This window comes from Uranotaenia lowii, chromosome 2 (assembly GCF_029784155.1).
Source record: "Uranotaenia lowii strain MFRU-FL chromosome 2, ASM2978415v1, whole genome shotgun sequence".
NCBI lineage: Eukaryota > Metazoa > Arthropoda > Insecta > Diptera > Culicidae > Uranotaenia > Uranotaenia lowii.
In genome coordinates, this window is record NC_073692.1 from 125,679,354 (window position 1) to 125,702,199 (window position 22,846).

The following is a 22,846-nucleotide window of genomic DNA, read 5'->3' on the forward strand; positions in this document are numbered from 1 at the left end:
TTTCGTATCCAAATACCCTTCCATGCCAGATTTGGTTCCACTTGCTTTATTAGTTTTTGAATTATGTAAAAAACTATAAAAGAGGCCCTCCCACCTTTCGACAGGATAGAGGGAGGGGTCTCAAATAATCATTGAACTATTTTTCGTATTCAAATACCTTCCCATGCCAAATTTTGTTCCAATATCTTGATTAGTTTTCGAATTTTATGAAAAATTGTAAGGTAGCCCCCCTCCCCCCTTTCTATCACCCCACTGAAAAGAGGGAGGGGTACCTTATATTCATAGAAATATAACTCGTTCCCAAATACCACCCCATGCCAAATTTGATACCATTTGCTTGATGTGTACTCGAGTTATGCAAAAAAGTTTCTTTTATTTGGGAGGCCCCTCCCCCCTTTAATGATAGAGGGAGGGGTCTCAAACCATAATAGGAACCTTCCCCTGCCTTCAATACCCCCACCTGCCAAGTTTCAAGCAAATCGGTTCAGTAGTTTTCGAGTCTATAGGGAACAGACAGACAGACAGACAGACAGAAAGACAGACGGACAGACAGAAATTAATTTTTATATATATAGACTAGCTGACCCGTTGTGCTTTGCTACACCTTCCGGAAATAAATGTAATTTATAAAAATTTATTCAAATTTAGATTTTAGAGAGCATTTTTTTAAATCAAACCTCATCATACTTCAGAACCAACAACTTTGAATTTAGAGCTGCAGCTGCAGTTCTGAATTGCAATTCAAAGATGGTATATATTATTTACTGAAACTTGATCTCTAAACTCTTTTTTCAAGATCTGAAATTTGTATTCTGTACCCAAAAAAACCTTTTTAAATATGGTCCCTTCTTTGAAAAGCTCTTTATCTTAAATTTACATGGGAGCTCTCCCATCTTTTTCAATTTTGTCCCCCACTGCTTGAAGAAGGTAGGCAAATTTAACCGGCTCGATACCCAAACAGCACTTATCATGGTATTGAAAAAGATATTAAATTTGTTATGTTTTAAATACAGTGCAAATTTCTTTTTTTTTTAATAAATTTACTACGGTAAACATATAAATATTTAAAAAAAATACCAGTTGCATCACTAAATAAGTTCTCAGCGTTTTTTTTTTATTTTCTCTTTGAAAGTCAAATATTCAAAAATGTTGGCAAAAACAAATTTCTGATTTATGAAATTAATTTGCGGCTTTATCGGTGAGGGTTAAAGAGTTGAAATGAAAGACGGATAGAATATCAGAAGAAAATTCTACTAATTCTACTACTTCTTCAATACAGTTAATTGGTGTGGGACAAAGAATTTAGTATGTGGTAAAGCTTCTATTTCAAATGCTCTTCGCTCTTTTCACCACCTTAGAATTTTCTTCTGATATTCTATCCGTCTTTCATTTCAACTCTTTAACCCTCACCGATAAAGCCGCAAATTAATTTCATAAAACAAATTCACGGTGATTTCTTTTCATAATGAAAAAAACAAATTTCTGAGTTTACATTTGTCTCGTATATTGGGGCAAGTGTCAATGCAAATCTTATTTACAGATGCGTCAGAGTAATGGCTTTAAAATGGACTTAATACGAATTCCTGTTTTTTGTTCTATCAAGTTTCACTGATCGATCTGCAGTATTCCTGCAATATAAATTTATGTTGGTTACTCCACTTTTAACGAATGCTGTTCAATATCCGCTGCACTTTCAACATTCGGAATACCCCTTCTGGTCTTTCCAACATATTGAATCATTTTGAAAATGAATTTCTTAAAAGTTCGACGTTTGCCCTTGCCCCACCGTGTAAGTTGACAGAAGGGAATATTGTTTTTAACACTTTAAGGGTAAACTAAAAATTTCTTTTAAAAATTTTGCGTCCAGTTGAATATCAGTTCTAACTAAAGTCTCACTTTTCAAAAACGAAGCGGATCAATAGTCTCTTTCATGCAGCCATGTAACACAAAAACACTTTTCATGTTAAGTACGTACTTGAATTGGTATGTAAGCAAAAAGTACGATGGTTTTTTTCAGAATTATTTAAAATAAAAAGCTCCCATTTTCATTTCTAAATTCGTTTCAGTTGTGTATTTGGGCCGAAGTAACAATTTCTAGAAGAAAACATAATTTTTAATTTTTTTTAACAGAAAAAGTTGAACGTTTGAACATGTTCTAATGTTCCTTGAATGAAAAGTCGAATGCTGCCTACATTAACACAAACTAAATATTGAAGCATTTTGGCAAATCTTTCAATTGGTTTTGATTCGATTGATAAAATACCAATCCGTGTCACATCTAGGCGTCATTTATTACCACGTGCTGTGTACAAATCAAATAAGCAAGAAAAAAACACATCTAGGTTGCATATCGCCCCCACGTGTTTGAGAAACAGGCGCCTTATTGTTAAATTTTCCAACAATCAATGAACAGTGTGTTTTGGTTACTATCCTCTTGCGACGACGTTTGTTCGCCCATGGAGACGAAAAACAAAATATGCTTGGTTGAGAAATACGCGCCAAAATATTCTTACTGATCAGTATGCTATGCCTGGGTTACTTTCCTTTGGCTCGCGACGCCTCGACCATAGAGACGAAAAACAAACCGCCCAAAGGAAAAAAAAATGTCAAGAAAATGGATGTCATGACTTTAATTTGTTTCGAAAAACTACAAATTTTGTATGGAAGCCCCCCTTCCCTTTAGTCGGATGGAGTTTTGACTACTACAGAAACCATCCCCGGCCTCAAAAACCCTCAGATGCCAATTTTGACGATGATCGGTTCAGTAGTTTCCGAGTCTATAGGGAACAGACAGACAGACAAACATTCATTTTTATATATATAGATAAGTTATTTTCCACAAGTTCTGACTGTTTTTTTTTTTAAATAAGCATTATTTTTTGGATTTTGAAAAATGGTGGGGAATCGTGAGCCACTAAATTCAAATTGATCAAATAACATGCAAAGTTTATGAGTTTTTCTAATCTTCTATCTGTCTATAATCTTTCAATTCCTAAATATTCTATCTCAAGGAATATAAAATTAATTACTCATTTCTCACTACTCATTTCCCGCTTTTCAATTCTCACACTTCAATTCTCAGTTCTTCAGAATGGGGGTAGGCTTAATAGCGGCACGTTATCCAAACATACGGGAAAATTGTGCCTAGAGAATTCTCAGAGAAATTCTCACACTTCAATTCTCAGTTCTTACTTTTCACTTCTCACTTCTCACGTCTCACTTCTCACGTCTCACTTTCTTCATTTCACTTCTTTATCCTTCATTTCTTACTTCTCACGTCTCACGTTCCACTTTTCACGGCACACTTCTGACGTCTCACTTCTCACTTGGTAATTCTCTTTTCCCACTTCTGACTATTCATTGCTATCTTCTCATTTCTCACTTCTCACTTCTCACTTCTCACTTCTCACTTCTCACTTCTCACTTCTCATTTCTCACTTCTCAATTCTCACTTCTCACTCCTCACTTCTCACTCTTCACTTATCTCTTCTCATGATTCACATCTCACGAGGCACGTCTCTCGTCTCACGTCTCACGTCTCACGTCTCACGTCTCACGTCTCACGTCTCACGTCTCACGTCTCACGTCTCACGTCTCACGTCTCACGTCTCACGTCTCACGTCTCACGTCTCACGTCTCACGTCTCACGTCTCACGTCTCACGTCTCACGTCTCACGTCTCACGTCTCACGTCTCACGTCTCACGTCTCACGTCTCACGTCTCACGTCTCACGTCTCATGTCTCAGGTTTCGTGTCACCGATTTCACGTCTTATTTCTCAAGTGTTATGTCTCAAGTCTCGGGTCTGGGGTCTCAGGTCTTATGTCTCAAGTCTCAGGTCTCATGTCTCCTGTCGCAGGAATTAGGGCTAAGGTTTTATAGCTCACGTCTCAGGTCTTATATCTGAGGTCTCAGCATTCATGTCTCATATCTAATGACTCTGGATTAGGTTGTATGTATCAAGCATTTAAACTCGTTTTAATGTGTCCAGAAGAAGCCGGTGGCTGCAGTCTTCTAGAACTTTTCAAGAGTGGTTGATCCGGAAAGAATTTTGTTAACTCTTGACTGGATGACGTTATTATAGATTAACTTCGCATTGAGAGACAGGGACGGATAAATAAAACAAGTACTTTATTCGGCATACTTGTAAATTAATTGTCTTATACATTTATTCTTATCGATTTTAAAAAAACGTTCATTCACAGTGTGCTTTTATTCGAACCCTAAGAATTTAGCGAATATCAATTTGCGGTTGTTTTGAAATTTGAATGCGAATACAACAAATTTGTTTTTAATTTTCAGATGAATTAAGCTGGTTAATTTATATCATTTTGATAGCACGTTTTTCTCAATTTTGAGTGATAATCCTTTCAAAACAGGTTATGCTATCTTAAAAAGAAGTAAACAAGTTTAAACGTGTATACGTTCTTCTCGATTGTCAAATCATCTGTCACTTAGTTTTATCATGCCTACATCCAATGTTACAATAAAACAGTTTTCAACTTGGCTTGATCGCTAGTTTTAAAAGCGCATTGAGCGCATTATTAAAACTGGTACCAAAGCTCTAATAAAAACAGGAAAGTATGTGCTTTATTAAATCTTTAGCAATACTTTTGCAACATTATTACAACACTCTTAAGACAGTGTTTTATTCAAGCTTTAACAAAACTTTCAGGGCTCTTTTAAAACACACGATAAATGAAGCATTTCCTATGTTACAATAAAACCGTTTTAAAAATTGGATACCATCGAAAAGTCTTCATAAAACAATATTAAAACTCAAAAAGCCAATTGGCTTGATTTGTGTTACTTGGGATTGAACACACCTAAACTTATGTTGTAGGACTTTATCGCGTGCGACAGAAACAAAAACCAGCAAAGAGCTGGTGACAAACAACGTCAACGATTGGATTTGTTGTAAAATTCAAGTTAAAAATATTGTTGGGGATTGGAATCACCATGGATCGCCGGTTGAAATACGGAACATTTGCTAAACTAGGATCATCCAGAAGCACAGCAACAGGTGTTTTAAATGAGCAGGATGAAAACACAACTGCCACTGGTGATGCATCAAATGCAGAACCTCCATGGACGTTGAGCTGGACCTGGAGGAAATCGAAGTCTTCCGTGTCATGATTGATGATAAAACAATGGAATTGGTAAATTCGATTCCCATGTCTGACAATACGATTTCTCATGAATTTGTGACATGGTTGAAGAGGTTGAAAGCATTTTATTTTCTCGATTGAGAACTTCAAAATTTGCCAAGGAGCTTGACGAATCCACAGATGTAGCATGACTAGCAATTCTGATGGTATTTGTTCATTATCAAGGTTCTGAATGTTTCGAAGAAGGTTTGTTCCTTTGCAAAAGCTTTACCAACTTTCACAATGGGGGCTGAAATTTTCAAGCTGATTGATGATTATGTTACGGACAACAATATTCCATAGGGTAATTGTATTGACGTATGTACGGACGGTGCGAAAGCTATGGTTGGAAATACTGCTGGAGTCGTTGCCAAGATCAAAAAAAGGTCAAAGGTTGCAGTAGTAGTCATTGCATCCTTCACCGACTTGCACTCGCTATCAATGAACTATCATCATTTTTGAAAAAGTCTTGGACGAAAGCATAAAAATAATCAACTTTATCAAGGCTCGACCGAAAAATTCAAGGTTATTCAAAGCGTTGTGCGAAGAGATAGATAGACAACATTTCACGCTTCTTCTACATTCCGAAATTAGCTGGTTATCTCGTGGAAAAACGTTGTCTCACCTGTTTGAATTAATATCAGAAGTAGAAATTTTTGGAGCGACAATAATTTTGCATAAGGGGTCCAAATTGAATGATGATCAGTGGTTTGTCAGGGTGACTTATTACAAATTTTTTCGTCAAGATTTGTTGAACAGCTTTCAGCAATATTTCTTCGAAGTATATCAGAAAAAGATCGAAGACTTGAAATGAGTGGATTAAACTTTTTCGGTGTCGAAGAAACCAGATTCGGTAACATTGCAAGAATATTGATGCTTGATAGATATGCCATCGGATTTGAAGCTACAGGAAAGATTCGCATCCAAGAAGTCGTTGGAGGAGTTTTGGTGTTAACTGAAAAATGAATTTCAAATTTTGTCCGATAAAGCAAAACTCATTCTTCTGTCGTTTTCCACAACTTATTTATGTGAGTCTGGATTTTCCACATATCTCGCATCGACGACAAAATACCGCTCCCGACTAAACGCGGAACCAGACGTCGTGCTACAACTGACACAAATTTCACCAAACTTGTTAGTAACAAGTTGTTACAGCTTGAAAAATCGAAGAAAGTGTATTTGTTCTATTGAAATCATTAATTTTTTATGACACATATTTTGTTAATAAAAACAAAACTATTCAAAGAATAGCCATTCATTACTGATTTTATTGACTACGATGACAAGACACAACTTATTTAAACGATAAATAATATCAAACTCTCAAAACTTGGATTTTGCAGTTTTTTTTTAAAATGCAGGTGCTCCGCCAAAATTTTTGGTTTTGAAAAGTGCTCCGCCAAGCAAATGATTTGAAAACACCTGATTTATCAGGTCTCATATTTCAGGGCCCATGTTTCAGTTCTAAAATTTTAGGACTCAAGTCTCTATATGACTAGGGGAGGAGCGGGCTATATACGCCTATTAAGCAGAACACTGATTTAATCAAATATCACATCGAATATGTGTACAAAAACTATATACACGTGTGCAGGCATCTGTTTTCTATACATTGGAGTAATTTTTATGTTAAAATTTTCTTCTATTTCCAAGAAAATGATTTTATTATAAGTGTTGTCTAAAATGCCGAACCTCAAACCGTGCGGGCTAAATGGGCCTATTTAAGTTTTGAACAAAATTTCTATTTCTTGGGCAATATTTCCGTATAATTTCATTGAAACTGCTAGAAAGTAATAATTTCCGTACGACTAAACTGAAGGTTTATAAAGATCTATGTTTATTATAATGTTATGGAATAAAACAAAAGTTAGGGTTGCCATACTATGGAGGCAGTTCATCCATGAGAAAAACTTTATCAAATCTATTTTTAGATCTTCAATGCTCTCGTAAGATAATATTCAGAGCTAAGATTTGAAGGTCCAATGATAAAAATCATTGATTTATTCTATTTAACCATAATCATAATTATTTTATGATGGAGGCATTTTACAAACAGGATGGGGGCATACAAAAACACTCTCTTATTCCATTATATAATCATTATTAAACCTCCACAAAAGCTGAAATATGTTTAATTTCTTAAGTTCATTTGAGTAAGAAACAAATACAATCCTAGTTTTTGTTTTAAGCTTCTTTGAGTATAATTTTTAAAAGTCGAAATATTACATCAAAATGTATCAAAACCTTGTATGATTTTTTAATTTTTTTTTAGTTAGTAAATTCATAAAATTCTTTCTTGCCTTATGTTCTAAGCGTATCACCCTCAAAATGCATTGGTCGGATAAGCTGTCTAGTCAGCCATTTCATCAAACAGCCGTAGGGTCATTTAACCCAATAGGCCCATTTAGGAAACCTTTCCCCTATCCTCTTTTTGGATATGAGTCAGGTCTCACGACTAAAGTCTAACACTAACACTAACACTTAGCTAATAGATGTTGGTCACATGCTTAATCTTAAATGCTTAAATCTTAAAAACAAAACTTAAAAACGAGATTCACTTTCACTTAGCAAATAGATGTTGGTCTCACGATACATAGACAAATCCTATATCATTGCAGCCCCCTGCGTGGAGAACATCTCTCAGTTTTACTCTTTTTTTGTCAGATTCAATGCTCTCAAGGTGAAAAAACACTTTAATCTGAGGAGAAAAATGCTTAAAAACGAAATTCACTAACACTTAGCAAATAGATGCTGGTTACACGATTTGTCTATGCACGCGATACATAGACAAATCGTGTAACGTTGCCGGGATCTGGCAATGATATAGGATTTGTCTATCAACATCTTTTAAATAAGTGTTAGTGAATCTCGTTTTTAAGTTTTTTTTCCTCAGATTTAAGCTTTTTTGCCTTGAGAGCATAGGAGATGAAAGCTCAAATCTGAGAAAAAAGCTTAAATCAAAGGAAAAAAAAGCTTAAATCTGAGATTTAATCGTGTGACCAATCATAATATTTAAAACAAATTGGTAATATTTTGCAGCCTTAAAATGCTACAGATTCTTTCAAACTATTTTAGCCATATGAGGCGTTATATTAACTTTCCCCCTACAAGCTCCACGAGATAGAAAACATTATCCAAAAAATCCTTGATTTGTTAAATGGTTAGTTTATAGTGTAAAACAGAGATGCCGCATGTTCTGCCCAATCATCAAAATCTATGCACTTCTTCATTGGACGCTATCTTAAAAACCACTTTACATATCGCAGCAAAATTCTGCACATGTAAACATTACATTGTTAGATAATTTCACCTGGAATTTTATCAACTTTCATACATGCATTCAGAAGTTCTGCACAAAACAAAGTATCGGTTTTACACTCTTAAGATAATTTTAAACGGGTTTCATAACTCAATATACGATTCGGAATTTTTCCAAAGCAGCTCGTAAATAAAGAATGCTGAGATAACTTTTTCCTTTAAGTTTAAGCTAAAATTGTAAGAACATCCGGTCTTGTACAGTCCGAACATCAAATGAAACAACAAAAACTGAGAACCAAGCTGCAAAGCAAAGTTAGCGTCAGATAAACCACTTTGCTGTTCCTTGATTTCTAAGCCTTTGGTTTAGGGTTTGCCAAAATTGGCCAGGCAAACAGGAAGTTTTCCTGTGGCATCCTACATGGTTGGAGCGCAAAAGTTTGCGCTTTGCTGCGATTCCTCGATACCGTTCGCTTGCTCGCTAGCACTTCCTTCTTCGGGTTGAGGAAAAGGAAAACAGAATCTTACCCAAAGTTGAGATGAAGAAAACTTTTCAATCTATCAAGTTTAACATTTGCCAAAGCTCAAGTGTGCCGAAAAAGTTTTGACGCAAAATTAAAGAACATGTCGACCCGGAAGATGCTTCCAATCAAATTAGATTGTTTGATTTATTTGAGAAAATATCCGAACATATATGAAGTTTGACCTTTAAACAATAAACTAGGTGCCTCTTTCAACTTTGGAAGAAGTTTTCATTCAATCATTTTATGCTGGATGAAGTTATTTGACGTTAACTTTTGTCGAAGATCATAACTTTAGCTTAGTTCAACCAAACGGATAAAAAAAAATCCGTTAGATTTTCAATGAATTTGATGATAGTGAAATACCCATAGTTTTATAGCAGGCTTCTTGACCAAGTTTAGGTTTCATAAGAGGCTTAAAGAGTCTTTCAAAACTATCGATGTTACTTGAAATGTTAGATTGAATGTCTCAAAAAATTGTTGGCAATTTAAAAAAAATTAATTAACCTTCATAATTTTGTGCAAAAAATAACTCTAGTTTTTCAAACCAGGTGCCATTCATAGTTCTGCAACAGAAAAATCCCGAGAAAAAAATGTTACCTTTGTAAAGTACCCCTTTGCCAATGTTAGCAAACGAAAATGTTCCTCCGGGACAACTTGAAACTTGTGATTCCAACGGTTGGTAAAAGTTCTCCTGGGAACCGACCCATTCATTCCAGGAAACTCTTTCGCAAGCAAAGCAAACAAATCTTTTTTACTAGCTCCCACTTTATTCTAAGTTTGCGCCTTTTGTTCTCATCAGCAACTTTCGCATGGCTTACGTCTTTTTTCGTCTTTTTTTGTCTCTCCCCCTCTTCAAACAGGAAATTAACTACGATTCCCCCCGGGGCGGCGTGTCGGTGATAACTGAGAAGGGCGAAACGACCACCTCTTACCTGCTGATTCAGAGGGCGCGGGGGGCGGATTCCGGCAAATACGTCTGCTCGCCTTCCAACGCCAACACGTACTTTGTGAACGTGCACATCCTGAATGGTGAGTGTGAACTAAATCATCAAGCTGGGGCTACTGGTGTTTCTTTTTTGTGGCAATGCTGTGGGAATGCAACAGGAATTAAATAAAATGTCCTTTTTTTAATAGTAGTAGATATGGAAATCAGTTTTGAATTATATTATAGTTCAAACAGTTATTTAAATTAAATAGAACAATGTTTGTGACCAAAAAGATAATGTATTCATTTCCATCTCACTTTGAAATGTGTTACTTAAAATAAGATTAAACCATGCTTATATTGAATTATTTTCCAGGAACACAGCTGTTGACCAAGTCGAAACCTTTTATAGGGTTTAGTAGCCATTACTGTTTTTGTTGATTTTGATATTATAGTTCGTGGAAAACTAGCTATAGTGGAATGTATAAGTATAATTTACACAAGACTCATAGCTATAAAAGAATCTCCAGGTAGAACATAAGTATATTGAAAGTTTGAAAAAATAGGATTAGGCCAGAAATCATCCTATGGATATCAACGGCCAAGAACTGTAATCGAAAAAATTCAAAGCTTTTTTGAGCATAGCTTAAGATTTCATGGATATATTTTTCCTGTTGTAGAGAGGGTCAACTGCGACCATTCAGTTGGTTTATTGTGTATTCAAGCACACTTGAGCCGTCAGCCGATGTGCCAATAACAATCACCCATCTGAACGGTTAGCTGATGTGCCTGATGGAAAACCGAACTAGGATTGTTCAATCTTCATTAAGATCGATTCAGATAAACTGTCCTGGGATCGATCCATCTAAAAATAGAAAGTCTGAATATAAAAGATCCATCTTCCAAGGATCGACCCAAGATTGAAAAATCCTAGATCGAACCGATGCGTACAAGAAGAGAGATTCTCAGCGCTACGTAGTAAGCGTAGCCGCTAGTATTGTTGAGGAGCTTCCTCAGAACGTACTTGTGGAAACCACTTTATACCGGTCAGCTGACTGCTGACCGGTCGGCCACAAGTAAGGTCTGTTGTAATAGTGATGCATAACCACGACTAGAGAGTTAGAGGGAAGGGCGCTCATATATGCACAGGGCATTAGTGATGTTCAGTATAATCTACACAATACTGAGCTCAAGCTCTGAGACGACATGTAGAAATACCATTATCTACTGTTAAAGACGGAGAGTAGAAAATAAAAAAAAACCGCCGTGTTTCTTTTCACACATTATTCACACCCAGAGGCACACACAAATAATCTCAATAGCTTCGGCGTGCGACAATTTGTCACCGTAGAGCACCACGGTGGAAACACAGAGCCGACTGGTTCAAGCCACGAAAAAGCAAAAACAAAATAAAAACCCGATTTAATACACTTAACAGTGGATTGTAGCCTTTCTTACAGTCTAAAAATTATATTTGGATACACATGACACAAAATAATAAAATGATCGATTTATAAATTCTGAGTAATGATTAAAGTATTTCGAACGTAGTAAATCCTAAATGAATTTAAGAAATTAGGATTCTAAATTTTTTAAAGGATGAAGGTATTTTGAAATAATTATAATTTTCACATAAATAATAACATAATTGTAAACTAATTGAAAAATTTTGAATGATTGAATTCTGGAATATCTTGTATGATCCCGTTTCTATGACATTATGATCTTATATTTATTAAATAGAAGAGGTCTAAAAATGAAGGGTATAATTTTTAAAAAAGATTCCTAACCATGTGTTTCAAATAATTCAACCTTTCAAGAAAAGGAAGCGAATAAATGGGAAAAAATTTAAATAAATTTTCAACTGCTAAACTTAAATACGATGCTTCAATGTAGATTACAATAATCTATCGATTTTACAATAGATATTAAACATTTTGACAACTTTGAAATGTCAATATTTTCAATTTAGTCAATTATGTCTATTTTATCATTTTTGTCAATTTTGTCAATTCTATTAATTTTGTCAATTTTGTCAATTTTATAAATTTTGTAAATTTTGTAAATTTTGTAAATTTTGTAAATTTTGTAAACTTCGTAACTTTTGTAAATTTTGTGAATTTTGTAAATTTTGAAAATTTTGTAAATTTTGTCCATTTTGTCCACTTGGGTAGTTTTGTCAACATTTAGAACATTTAGAACGGCAAGTGAAATTGAATGATGCAAAACCTTATACTCGACAATATTTAAAATATTTATTTTTTGATTTTTGACTTTAACTTGTCAATATACATGCTACTGCTAGATCAGTTGATCCTAGTATCACATTATTTTATTTCCAATAAGATTCTATTTTCCCTAACCAGCATGAGAGCAGCAGTGGTATAAATTATTTTAGCATACCTTTTAGGGGCATTCTTACTAGTATACAAGAAAGAATGCCCCTGATAGGTATGCTAAAAACTTTGATTTCTATGTTGATTCATTTTTGTAAAGGACGAAAGCTGTTTCGAGAAAATCGCGTTGAAAGTAATTAGGTTTAAAATGTAAGTCTTCAAACGGTACTTTTTCACCCAGCTGACAATTTGATTGTTAACATTTGGCCGCACGCCCTTTTGAAAAAAATTATACCACTGCTGCTCCCATTCTGGGTAGGGAATATAGAATCTTATTGGAAGAAAATAATGGGATTCTGGGTATGCCAACGAATGATTCGCAACGTAAGGTCGATTTTTGAAAAGGGCACATTTTTTGCCATATTTGCAAAATTTGTCAGGTTTGTAAATTTTATCAAGTTTGTGAATGTTGTCATTTTTTTTTTCAATTTTGTCAACTATGCAAGTTTGGTCCAATTTGTAATTTTTGATGATTTTAACAATCATGTCATTTTTGTAATTATAGACTATTTTGAAATGTTTGTAAATTATGTCAGTTTGGTCAATTTGTTTAATTTTTTTCTAAATTGATTCTGTCAATTTTGCATATTTTGAAAACTTTTTCAGTTTTATGATTTATATTCAATTTATCTATCCAGTTTTGTCAATTTTGTAAATGTTATAATTTATGTCAATCCATTCAAAATTGGTCAATTTTGGTCAATTTTTCCCATATTTGCGAAATATGTCAGGCTTGTTAAAACCTGATTAAAGTTTGTGAATGTTGTCTATTTTGTAATTATTATCAATTTTATCAATTATGTAAATTTGATACACTTTGTAATTTAAGAAAATTTAAACAACTGTCATTTTTGTAGTAATTGACTATTTTGACATTTTTGTCCATTATGTCGGTTTTGTAAATTTGTTTTGAAAATCGTCTAGCGCTGGATTGCATCTGAATTTGTGGATTTGATTCTGAATTCTGAAACTCACCATTGGACCCGATTTTTTTTAGTTAAGTTTAAAATCAGAAATACTTTAAAGTCCAGGGAATTCAACATTTTGAAATTCTGTACAAAAAATCACTTTAAACTTTAAAACAGTTGATAAAATTAAATTGGGTGAAACTTTTTGTTGATGCATTTTCTTTTGAACGCGAAATTACGCCTATTTAAAATGGGATTTTTTATCCGGGTAGGGCCAATAGATAGCGTCGATTTTTGAAATAGGATTTGATTAGATGTTCCGAAGTTTCAAAAGCGTTTTTTTTTTCGAGCTAACTGATAGTTTCGCCCTTATGAAATGTTACGCTATGTTTGTTTACATTTGGTGCGTTCGCCCTTTTTCAAACTTACTATAAAATTATCTAACAGATTCACGCTTGCTTCGACGTATCGAAGCCAGCCATCGCTGCAGAAAAATGCGGTGTTGAACCCTACACCCATCGGTTTGATATGGCAATTCGGGGTTGTACCTCTTTATGAAACTCCATATTATCACAATATGATTTTGAAGCTTCGGCTTCAAAATTTTTGCGAACGGTTCGGTTAACACTGAGCTGGTAAAAAAGTTAAAATTGTTAAGATATAAGAATTCTTACTCCCTTTTCTATCGCTCGTTTTGTCGTCATGAAGACATCATGAGTGGGAGTGGAGTACGCCCATCGTGTAGCGAATAGCGTGTAGCGAACGCGCCCATCGTGTATATGACGTCATATACACGATAATCTTCATTTTAGTGATTGCTGGTTGTGGCTAGCAAGCCAAATTGACACGTTTTTTGGAGTGATGATTTGATGATAATTACTATGAAAAAAATTTTTTCAAACTATTTTGTTTTTTTTTCTTTCTTTTATACATTGAAGAGGGAAAAAAATCAAATTTTTTAAGACAAAAATCATTTTTATTGTACTTCCCAGTTTCGCAAAAACGTGTTGACAAAGTTTACAAAAAATCACACCAGCACACACAAATACACTGACATCGTCTGAACTCGTCGAGCTGATTCGATAGGTACCTATAAAGGTATATCTAAGACCCATAATTAATGATTTCCCAAATCGACCGATAACTATACCTTTCTGAAAGAAAGGCAAAACGATGTTTTGCTCTAATATGTGTTGTGAGCCTACTTGGTTCAATAATCCCAAGCAACCAAAAGTCTCGTTAAAAAGGTCGAACACAGCTTAATCAGCATAATCAATGTGCTGAAGCTTGTTTAATTCAGCCCAAAATATAAGTTCTATTGAAACTTTGAAGTTCCATTACAGATCTGAACGGCCTTCTATTCAGCCCACAAGTAAACTTTTAATCAACAAAAACAAAAAAAAAATCTCCTCTCCTCTCTTACTTTGGTCACTGCCAGTCCATGTGGCGCTGCCGGTTTCTCGGCATCCATCTTTATTCCTCCCATTACCTCCCTCAATTGATCTTACTTAATTACTTTGTTTTTAACTTTGTTCGATACATGCCGGCACGCACGCCAGTTCTGCTAAACAATTATTTGATTCGTTTAGGGTATTTCGGGGGAATATGCACCTACTAAGGGAAATGACCGAGTATGCGGAATATATAAGGTGAACACCCGAATACATTGCAACATGTGCTTCGTATTTCTATCTTCTACTCATATTCTGCCAAAAATATTACTTTTTATTGTGAAAACTTTTAAAATATTCGATTTTTTTACAAACGCTTTTAAAAGCAACCTTTGAAATTATTGGATGTTAAACGCCCCAGTGTAGGCAAATGATGCTCCAAAACATTGGATCAAAACGACTCAAAAACAACACAATATTCACAGTGAAAATAAATAAATTCCGTTATTTGATTCGGAAAAAAGTGGAGAAAATATTTTTTTCTAAGTTTATCTACACATACGGACAAGTGGTTTGTTAACGTTTCTCAATGAAAAAAAAAATTTTAAAATTCTTGCCTTTATTTTGAACTGTGTCAGTTTCAACCAAACTTTTCTTCTGCTTTTGGGCCCAATTTAGTGTACCGATTCGATTTTCTGTGCACGTTTTTTACTCAAATCTGATCGAAAGTTATAATTGTTATGCATCCTAATGATAATTTAGGACTAAGAAAAGAAGAAGATCGATATATCAGTTCGATAATCGGTCTGTATTCATGGAAAACTGCACTCCAAAATTTAGAATAAAATACGTGGTTTTGTTTACATCTTACCGAACAGCACCTTGAGAGGAGGGCGATTTGTCCTTAAATGCATGGGGGCATTTTGATCGGATATTTGAAATTTAATATGTCTTCAGTTTACTATAAAACTACAATTTACCACAGTTTTTCATCAATTGATAATACAAAAATATAATATGAACTATCAATAAAATCAATGGTGAGGATGTTTTGAGCAATCATCTTGGTGTAAAAGCCTATTTTATTTGATCACTTTTTACAACTACTTCGCAAATCTCCAAAATTTATGAAAATATAGTCGCCGGCGTTTTACCCCGCAAGGGCGTTATGGACAGAAGTACCCTACTCAAGGCAATCAAACAACCTAATGGAAAAAAATAGTCCTGGTACCAGATTTATACCCGATCCTTCGAAGTGATAGCTAAAAACGCTGCCACGACGCAAGGCCCAGATGTTGCCTTGCCGGCTGCTGAAATTCGAAGTGGTTATAAGCTTCTTAGAACACCCGCACGGGCAGCCAGTGGCCAGCAGCAAAGACGCATGTTGATTATTACTAAGAAACATTACGAAACGGCATATAAATCAATCATCGGTTAAAATTATATCGGTTTAAAAAATGGAATTATTTGTTTATAACTGTTAAGCATAAAATTATACGAATTCTTGAGTTTACCTTGATATTAAATTAATAAATTGCTTCAACTGACTTTCTATGTGGGGTAAATTCGTGGTAGGTATATACAGTTGGACGAAATTTTATAAAGTCCAAATATTTACGCTTTTCAAAAACAATCATTCGCGAGTTAGCTTTAAGTTGTTCTGATTTTCAAAATAAATTATACATTTCTCCAATTTCCAAGCTCCAAAAAATGATTTATCTATTACTAGCTGATCCCATACGAACTCCGTTTCGCTTTCAACTTGGAATATGTCATGAACTGTTTGTATGAAAGTCAATTGCCAAGCATTTTCCAGATTCATTGTTAAGTAATAATTGCAAAAATATTGGACGATCACTGCGTCTGTCGTCTGCTACTAAATATGAAATTAGGAATTGAAAAACACGTGTATAAATTTCGACTAAATCATTGCATATCAACGCAATTATTGCCAAAAAGCTAAACCCCTTTCGGGAGCTCTTATATAATTTTTATATCTGAAATCGATTGCCCTTCCCTCAAAACTCCCGTGTGCAAATTTTCCATTGCAATCCATTGTATAATAACGCCAATATTGCTGAAAATAGTGAAAAATTAATCTATATGGACGACCCCTTTCGTCGACCCCAGGCAAAATATTTGACATCTGAGATCGATTGTCCGTCCCTGAAAACTACCGTGTGGAAATTTTCATCCCAATCCCCATCCCATTCGTCGATATTGCAAAAACATTGAAAGGTTTATATGGACGACCCCCTTTGCCTGCCCCTTAAACTGAATTGAATACCTGAAATCCATTGCTCATCTCTCAAAACCCTCGTGTACCAATTTTCGTCGGAATCCGATGTATAATAACGACAATATTGCATCAACAGTGAATAGTTAACATGGACGACCCCTTTGGCCGACCGCTGATTTTTGTTTGGATAAGTGAAATCAGTTATTTGTCCCTAATAACTCCTATGTACAAATTTTCATCCCAATCCGATGTATAATAACGAAAATATCACTAAGATACTGAAAACTCAATATGGACGACCCCTTTTGCTGGCCCCTTACACTAAATTGGATACCTCAAATCGATTGCACGTCTCTCAAAACTATCGTGTACCAATTTTCATCTGAATACGATGTATAATAACGTCAATATCGCAAAAACAGCGAACAGTTAATATGGACGACCCCTTTGGCTGTCCCCTTACACAAAATTTGACACCTGAAATCGATTGCTCGTCTTTCAAAACACTCATGTGCAAATTTTCAACACTATCCGACGAAAAATAACGTCAATATCGTGAAAACAATATTTGTCTTGTATGGACGACCCCCTTCAGAAGGGGTCATCCAAAAATCTGAAAACATTTTTCATCCTTCCTGGTCCCAATGAATATCCATGCCAAATTTCAGCTTTCTAGTTCTTAAGACGGCTGAGTCTATAAGGGTATATACGGACAATAGTATTTCCGAAAAATTGGCCTCAGCCATAACCACAAATTTTGATTTGCTTGCGGCCTCACCAGTGATGCTAGGTGCATTACTAAAAACAGTATTTGCTTGTTTTAAAATGATTAGAATATTTCTGAATGGATTAAATTTTAAACTATCAACAGCGAAACGTTTGAATTCAGTAAGTGGCGTTCTTAAGTGGATAAAGATAAGCCATCTTTTGCTAATGAATTTTCAAGGTGAATTCAAAACATAAAAGGAGTTGTTTGTAACTTCTAAACGAATGCAAAATCATTCACTGATACAAACAAGTAAATTAATGAAAGCCCCGTCTATGTTGTCTTTGAAAATAATCGCCTACATGCTCTGATTATTTTATACATATCCACATAACTCGCTACATCGTTTAAATGAGAGATACAGTAAGTTGTTATTTCGTTCAGATAAATGATGCGTTTTATTTCACATACGAATAGAAATCTACGGGGAAGTTGCAAATACTCAGTACTCATGAAAAGGTTTTCCAATAACAATGCAATCAAAAAAAATGTTAACATTTTCCAAATATTAATGCACTTGGCACCCCTGAACACCCAAAAAAATCAAAACATGAACATCTGTGGATCGCTTTTCCATAGGGCGAATTTGTGGATATTAGTACCGGGAAATCGCGTTTATCGTGCTCCCTTCTCAAAAATTGATTATGTTCTTCCACGGTTTGAGGTTAGGGCTGAGGCCTCCTGTTAAGGTGGTGTTCGTGTAGAACTGTCAATATATCCTAATAGAGGACAAACAAACAAACAAACAAACAAACAAACAAACAAACAAACAAACAAACAAACATACAGAAATTGCTTTTTATATATATAGATATGCCCTTTTGTGATGTTCGTTCACATTTCATATTCATGAAATGGCGGACATGTCTCAAAAAAGGCAATTTGAGGAACTTTTTGGAACTTCGAGTCCATAGAAAGCTATTTGAGACCCAATTTGTAACTTTAATTCTGAATGAGGCGATTGACATGTCACGAAAAAGGCTATTTGAAGAATTTATTGGAACTTGAAGCTCACAGAAGGCTATTTGAGACCTAATTTGTAACTTTTATACTGTGTGGATGCGATTTACATGTCACAAAAAAGGCTATTTCAGAAATTTCTTGGAACTTGAAGTTCACAGAAGGCTATTTGAGAAAACTTTTTGGAACATGAAGTTCACAGAAGGCTATTTGAGACATAATTTTTAACTTTTATACTGTGTGGGTGCGATTGACATGTCACAAAAAAGGCTATTTGAGGAACTTCTCGGAATTTTAAGTTCACAGAAGGATATTTGAGGAACTTCTTGGAACTTGAAGTTTACAGAAGGCTATTTGAGACCTAATTTGTAATTTTTATACTGTGTGGATGCGATTGACATGTCACAAAAAAAACTATTTGAGGAACTTTTTGGAACTTCAAGTCCATAGAAGGCTATTTGAGGAACCTTTTGTAACTTTTATGCTCACATTCGAGAAAATTCGGTACCAATTCCCTTTGGAACTTTTGTACAGCGATATTCGAACTATGGAGGCACGAGTTTAAGTAGATATGAGACTTTTGGTTGCTTGGGATTCTACTGAATCAAAGCTATTGAAAAATTCAACAACGGTATAGAAAAAATTCAGATACCAGTATTTCGATAGTATCTTACTATCTTCTTCAGTGAGCGTTTTAGATGGCGTCAAAACAGCACGTGCTCCGCGAACGCATTGTACGGTTCTACGAAACGCATTTCCAGCAAGGAAAAAAGTTCACGGCACATTTTAATGAAGAAAATGTACCTGACTGTACGGTATATCGTATCCTAGGTTCCCTGAACGTAGAACTGAAGATCGGAAGTGGTCGTCCGGTGACGATAATGACGAAGCAGAGGAAGACATCGTTAAAGAAGCTGTTTGACATCAAGGACGCAACCAGCCTGCGTGACGCCGGTCGGAAATATGGCTGCTCCCACGTATTGATCCATCGTACCCTCAAGATGGAAGGAATCGTCTGCAGGAAGAAGACGAGGTCGCCGGAGTACACGGAGGAGCAGATTGAGACGGTTTAATCACAGTGTCGGTGGATGACCAAAAAATACCGCGGAACGTCATTCGTTCTGGCTGGCTCGCGTACCTTGAGAAGAAAAAGATACCGTTCGTGTCGAAAGATCGTAACCCAACAAACTTGCCCCAGTGCCGCCCAATAGAGGATTTATTTGGCTCACTCAGTGCCTTAGTGTATAAAAACAATTGGAGGGCCAAGGACACGAAGCAACTGACTACAAGAATCCGGAATTGTTTCCGGAAAATGGACGTAAGTGCCGTACAACGTTCTTGTGAGAGCATCGCGACAAAGTTGCGTCGAACATCAGACCACGGCCCTTACTCAAACATTTACTGACATTTTTTTTGAAGAAAATACATTATGTTATTAATTAAAAATACTGAAATCGATGAAAAAAAATAACAATTTTTTTATATGTGATTGAAAAAATTCTAATTTTTTATTTAACACCCGTTAATAAAAACATCAACAAACGATGAATATTTCGCGCGAGTGTTCAGCTTCGTATGTATCGGTAATGATGTTCCAAATATTTCAGCTATAAATATCAATCATCAAAGTGTAGCTGATTTCTTCGCATTCAATTGAAAATATCAAAGATTCAACTAAACGCTGTGGATTGATCTTATGCAATCAACTACAAATTTTATAGATTTAACTATAAATATGATAGATTTAACTACAATTGTTTAATTGAATTCAGGCATTCAACTATAAATATGCTAGATTTTAACTTCAATTTTGGTATCTTTCTACGATTGTGTGATTTTTTCGCCTGAAAAAAAAAACAAAAAAACTTTTAATTTGATTTTGTTGTCGATTCGAAAATGGTTGAAGGGGACGCATCCGAGCCAGTTCCTTTGAGGGACAAATGGAAAAGGTCAGCCTTTGCGAAAAGTTGCGTTAGTCTGTTGTTATATTTATAAATGTTTTACTTATTTAGATTTCCCTATTCCTTTTGTTTTAGGTGATATCAACAGCTCCATTTTATGGGAATTTATCTGCTTACCTCGCTTTCGATGTTGATTTGTCTTCAGTTCTCGAAGTAAACAAAGCCGATAAGGTGCCAGAAAATGCACTGTCGGATCTAGCTTTATGCAGGGACAACTAAGTTGACTACAGAAAAAAATAGATTTAGGTACCATAACTACCTTTATCACTCGCAACGTAACCCCAAGTCTTGCCCAAAATCGTTTTGGAAACACGTAAATAGTCAGCCGAAAGAACCTGGTATACCTTCCAACCAGTTTTTGGATGGCATTACGGCGAACTCTGATCGTGGAATCTGCGATCTCTTCGCAGAAAAATTTTCTGGTATCTTTAATTCAGCTTCAACATGCCCAGAACATTTAGCCAAATCTGTCAGGAACATTTCGTCAGTGGGCTTTTCATTACATGGTATTGAAATCGAGGAGGCAGTCACCTCGAGTTCAAGGCAGGCTCAATAATTCCTTTCCTTCAGACCCGGACGTGATACCAGCTGCATTTTTAAAAAGTTTCATATCTATTTTGATGATCCTTATTCGGCTCATTTTTCAAGCTTTGCTTGTCAAAAAGCGTACATGTTCCCGGTAGATAAAAAAGGGGTTAGGAGAGATCCCAACTACTACCGTGATGTATCTGCCTCATGTGCGATTGCCATACTAATTGAATTAGTGGCCTTGGATCCTTTTTTCACATCCTGCAATAATAACCTCTCCAATGATCGATACGGATTCATGCCCAAACGCTCTACGACATGTAATTTGCAAATGTTGACTTCTTTCGTGCTTGAAAGTTTTGCTGCCCAATCCCAAACTGATGCTATCTATACCGATATGTACGCTGCGTTTGACAAGGTGAACCACGAAATTGCCATCGGCAAACAAGAACGCTTAGGGTTCTGTGGTACTCTAATAGGCTGGTTCCGCGGCTACTTAACAGGCCATAAATTGATTGTTGGTGACACCTTTTCCAGGCAGTTCCCTGCCACCTCCGGTGTGCCCCAAAGCAGTCATCTAGGACCGATTATTTTCCTAATTTATTTTCACGGAAGCCTTTAATTACAGAGTAGCTATTTAGGAGGTATTTTTCTCATAAATAATGTTTTAGTTTTGCACCAAAATTTAACCTAAAGTTAGAACATTTTCAAAAAATCGCACTCAATATTCAAAGCCAATTCAAAGCCAAAGCCAACGACGAAGACGAGCCACTCCCAACGATGAGTGAAGTTAAGGAAGCCATTCGCCAGCTGAATAGAAACAAGTCGGCTGGGAAGGATGGAATCGCAGCTGAACTCATCAAAATGGGCCCGGACAGGTTGGCCGATTGCCTACACCGGTTGATAATCCGGATCTGGGACATAGAACAGCTACCGGAGGAGTGGAAGGAGGGGGTAATATGCCCCTTCTACAAGAAGGGCGACAAATTGGACTGTGAGAACTACCGAGCGATCACTGTCCTCAATGCCGCCTACAAAGTGTTGTCCCGAATCCTACTCCGCCGCCTAACGCCACAAGCAAACAGATTCGTGGGAAGTCATCAGGCCGGCTTTATGGAGGGACGGTCTACGACGGACCAGATATTCACATTACGGCAAATCCTCCAAAAATGCCGTGAACACCAAGTCCCTACGCACCATCTATTCATCGACTTCAAAGACGCATACGACACGATCGACCGTAACGAGCTATGGAAAATCATGGACGAGAACGGTTTTTCCGGGAAGCTGATCAGACTGATCAAGGCGACGATGGATGGAACGCAGTGCTGTGTGCGGATTTCGGGTGAATTGTCGAGTTCATTCGAATCGCGCAGGGGGCTTCGACAAGGTGATGGTCTATCCTGCATGATGTTCAACGTGGCGCTAGAAGGTGTTATTCGACGAGCGGTGGGCGAAATGCGGGGCACGATTTTCAACAGATCCAGTCAACTTATCTGCTTTGCCGATGACATTGATATAGTCGGCAGATCATCTGCGGCGGTGGAGGAGATCTACCGCAAACTGAAACGCGAAGCAGGAAGGATTGGGTTGATGATTAATACGTCCAAGACGAAGTACATGCTGGCCTGCGGATCCGAGACCGACCGAACCCGCTTGTCCAGCAATAACAAGGTCACGATCGACGGCGACGAGCTGGAGATAGTCGAAGACTTTGTCTATCTCGGCTCACTGGTGACCGCAGACAATGACACCAGCCGTGAGATCCGGAGGCGAATTATCAGCGGAAGTCGTGCCTACTATGGACTCCACAAGCAACTGCGGTCGAGAAGACTTAGCCCTCGCAC

The 22,846-nt window shown here is 36.2% G+C and overlaps 1 protein-coding gene across 1 annotated transcript in view; it reads left to right on the forward strand.

The window, feature by feature from the left end:
- Nucleotides 1–22,846, forward strand: part of LOC129748279 (zwei Ig domain protein zig-8-like) — a 140,594-nt gene that overhangs the window by 112,181 nt on the left and 5,567 nt on the right. The window contains exon 6 of the mRNA XM_055742816.1: nt 9,786–9,954. Coding sequence (XP_055598791.1) covers nt 9,786–9,954 — 169 coding nt within the window. The remainder of the gene's footprint in view (nt 1–9,785; nt 9,955–22,846) is intronic.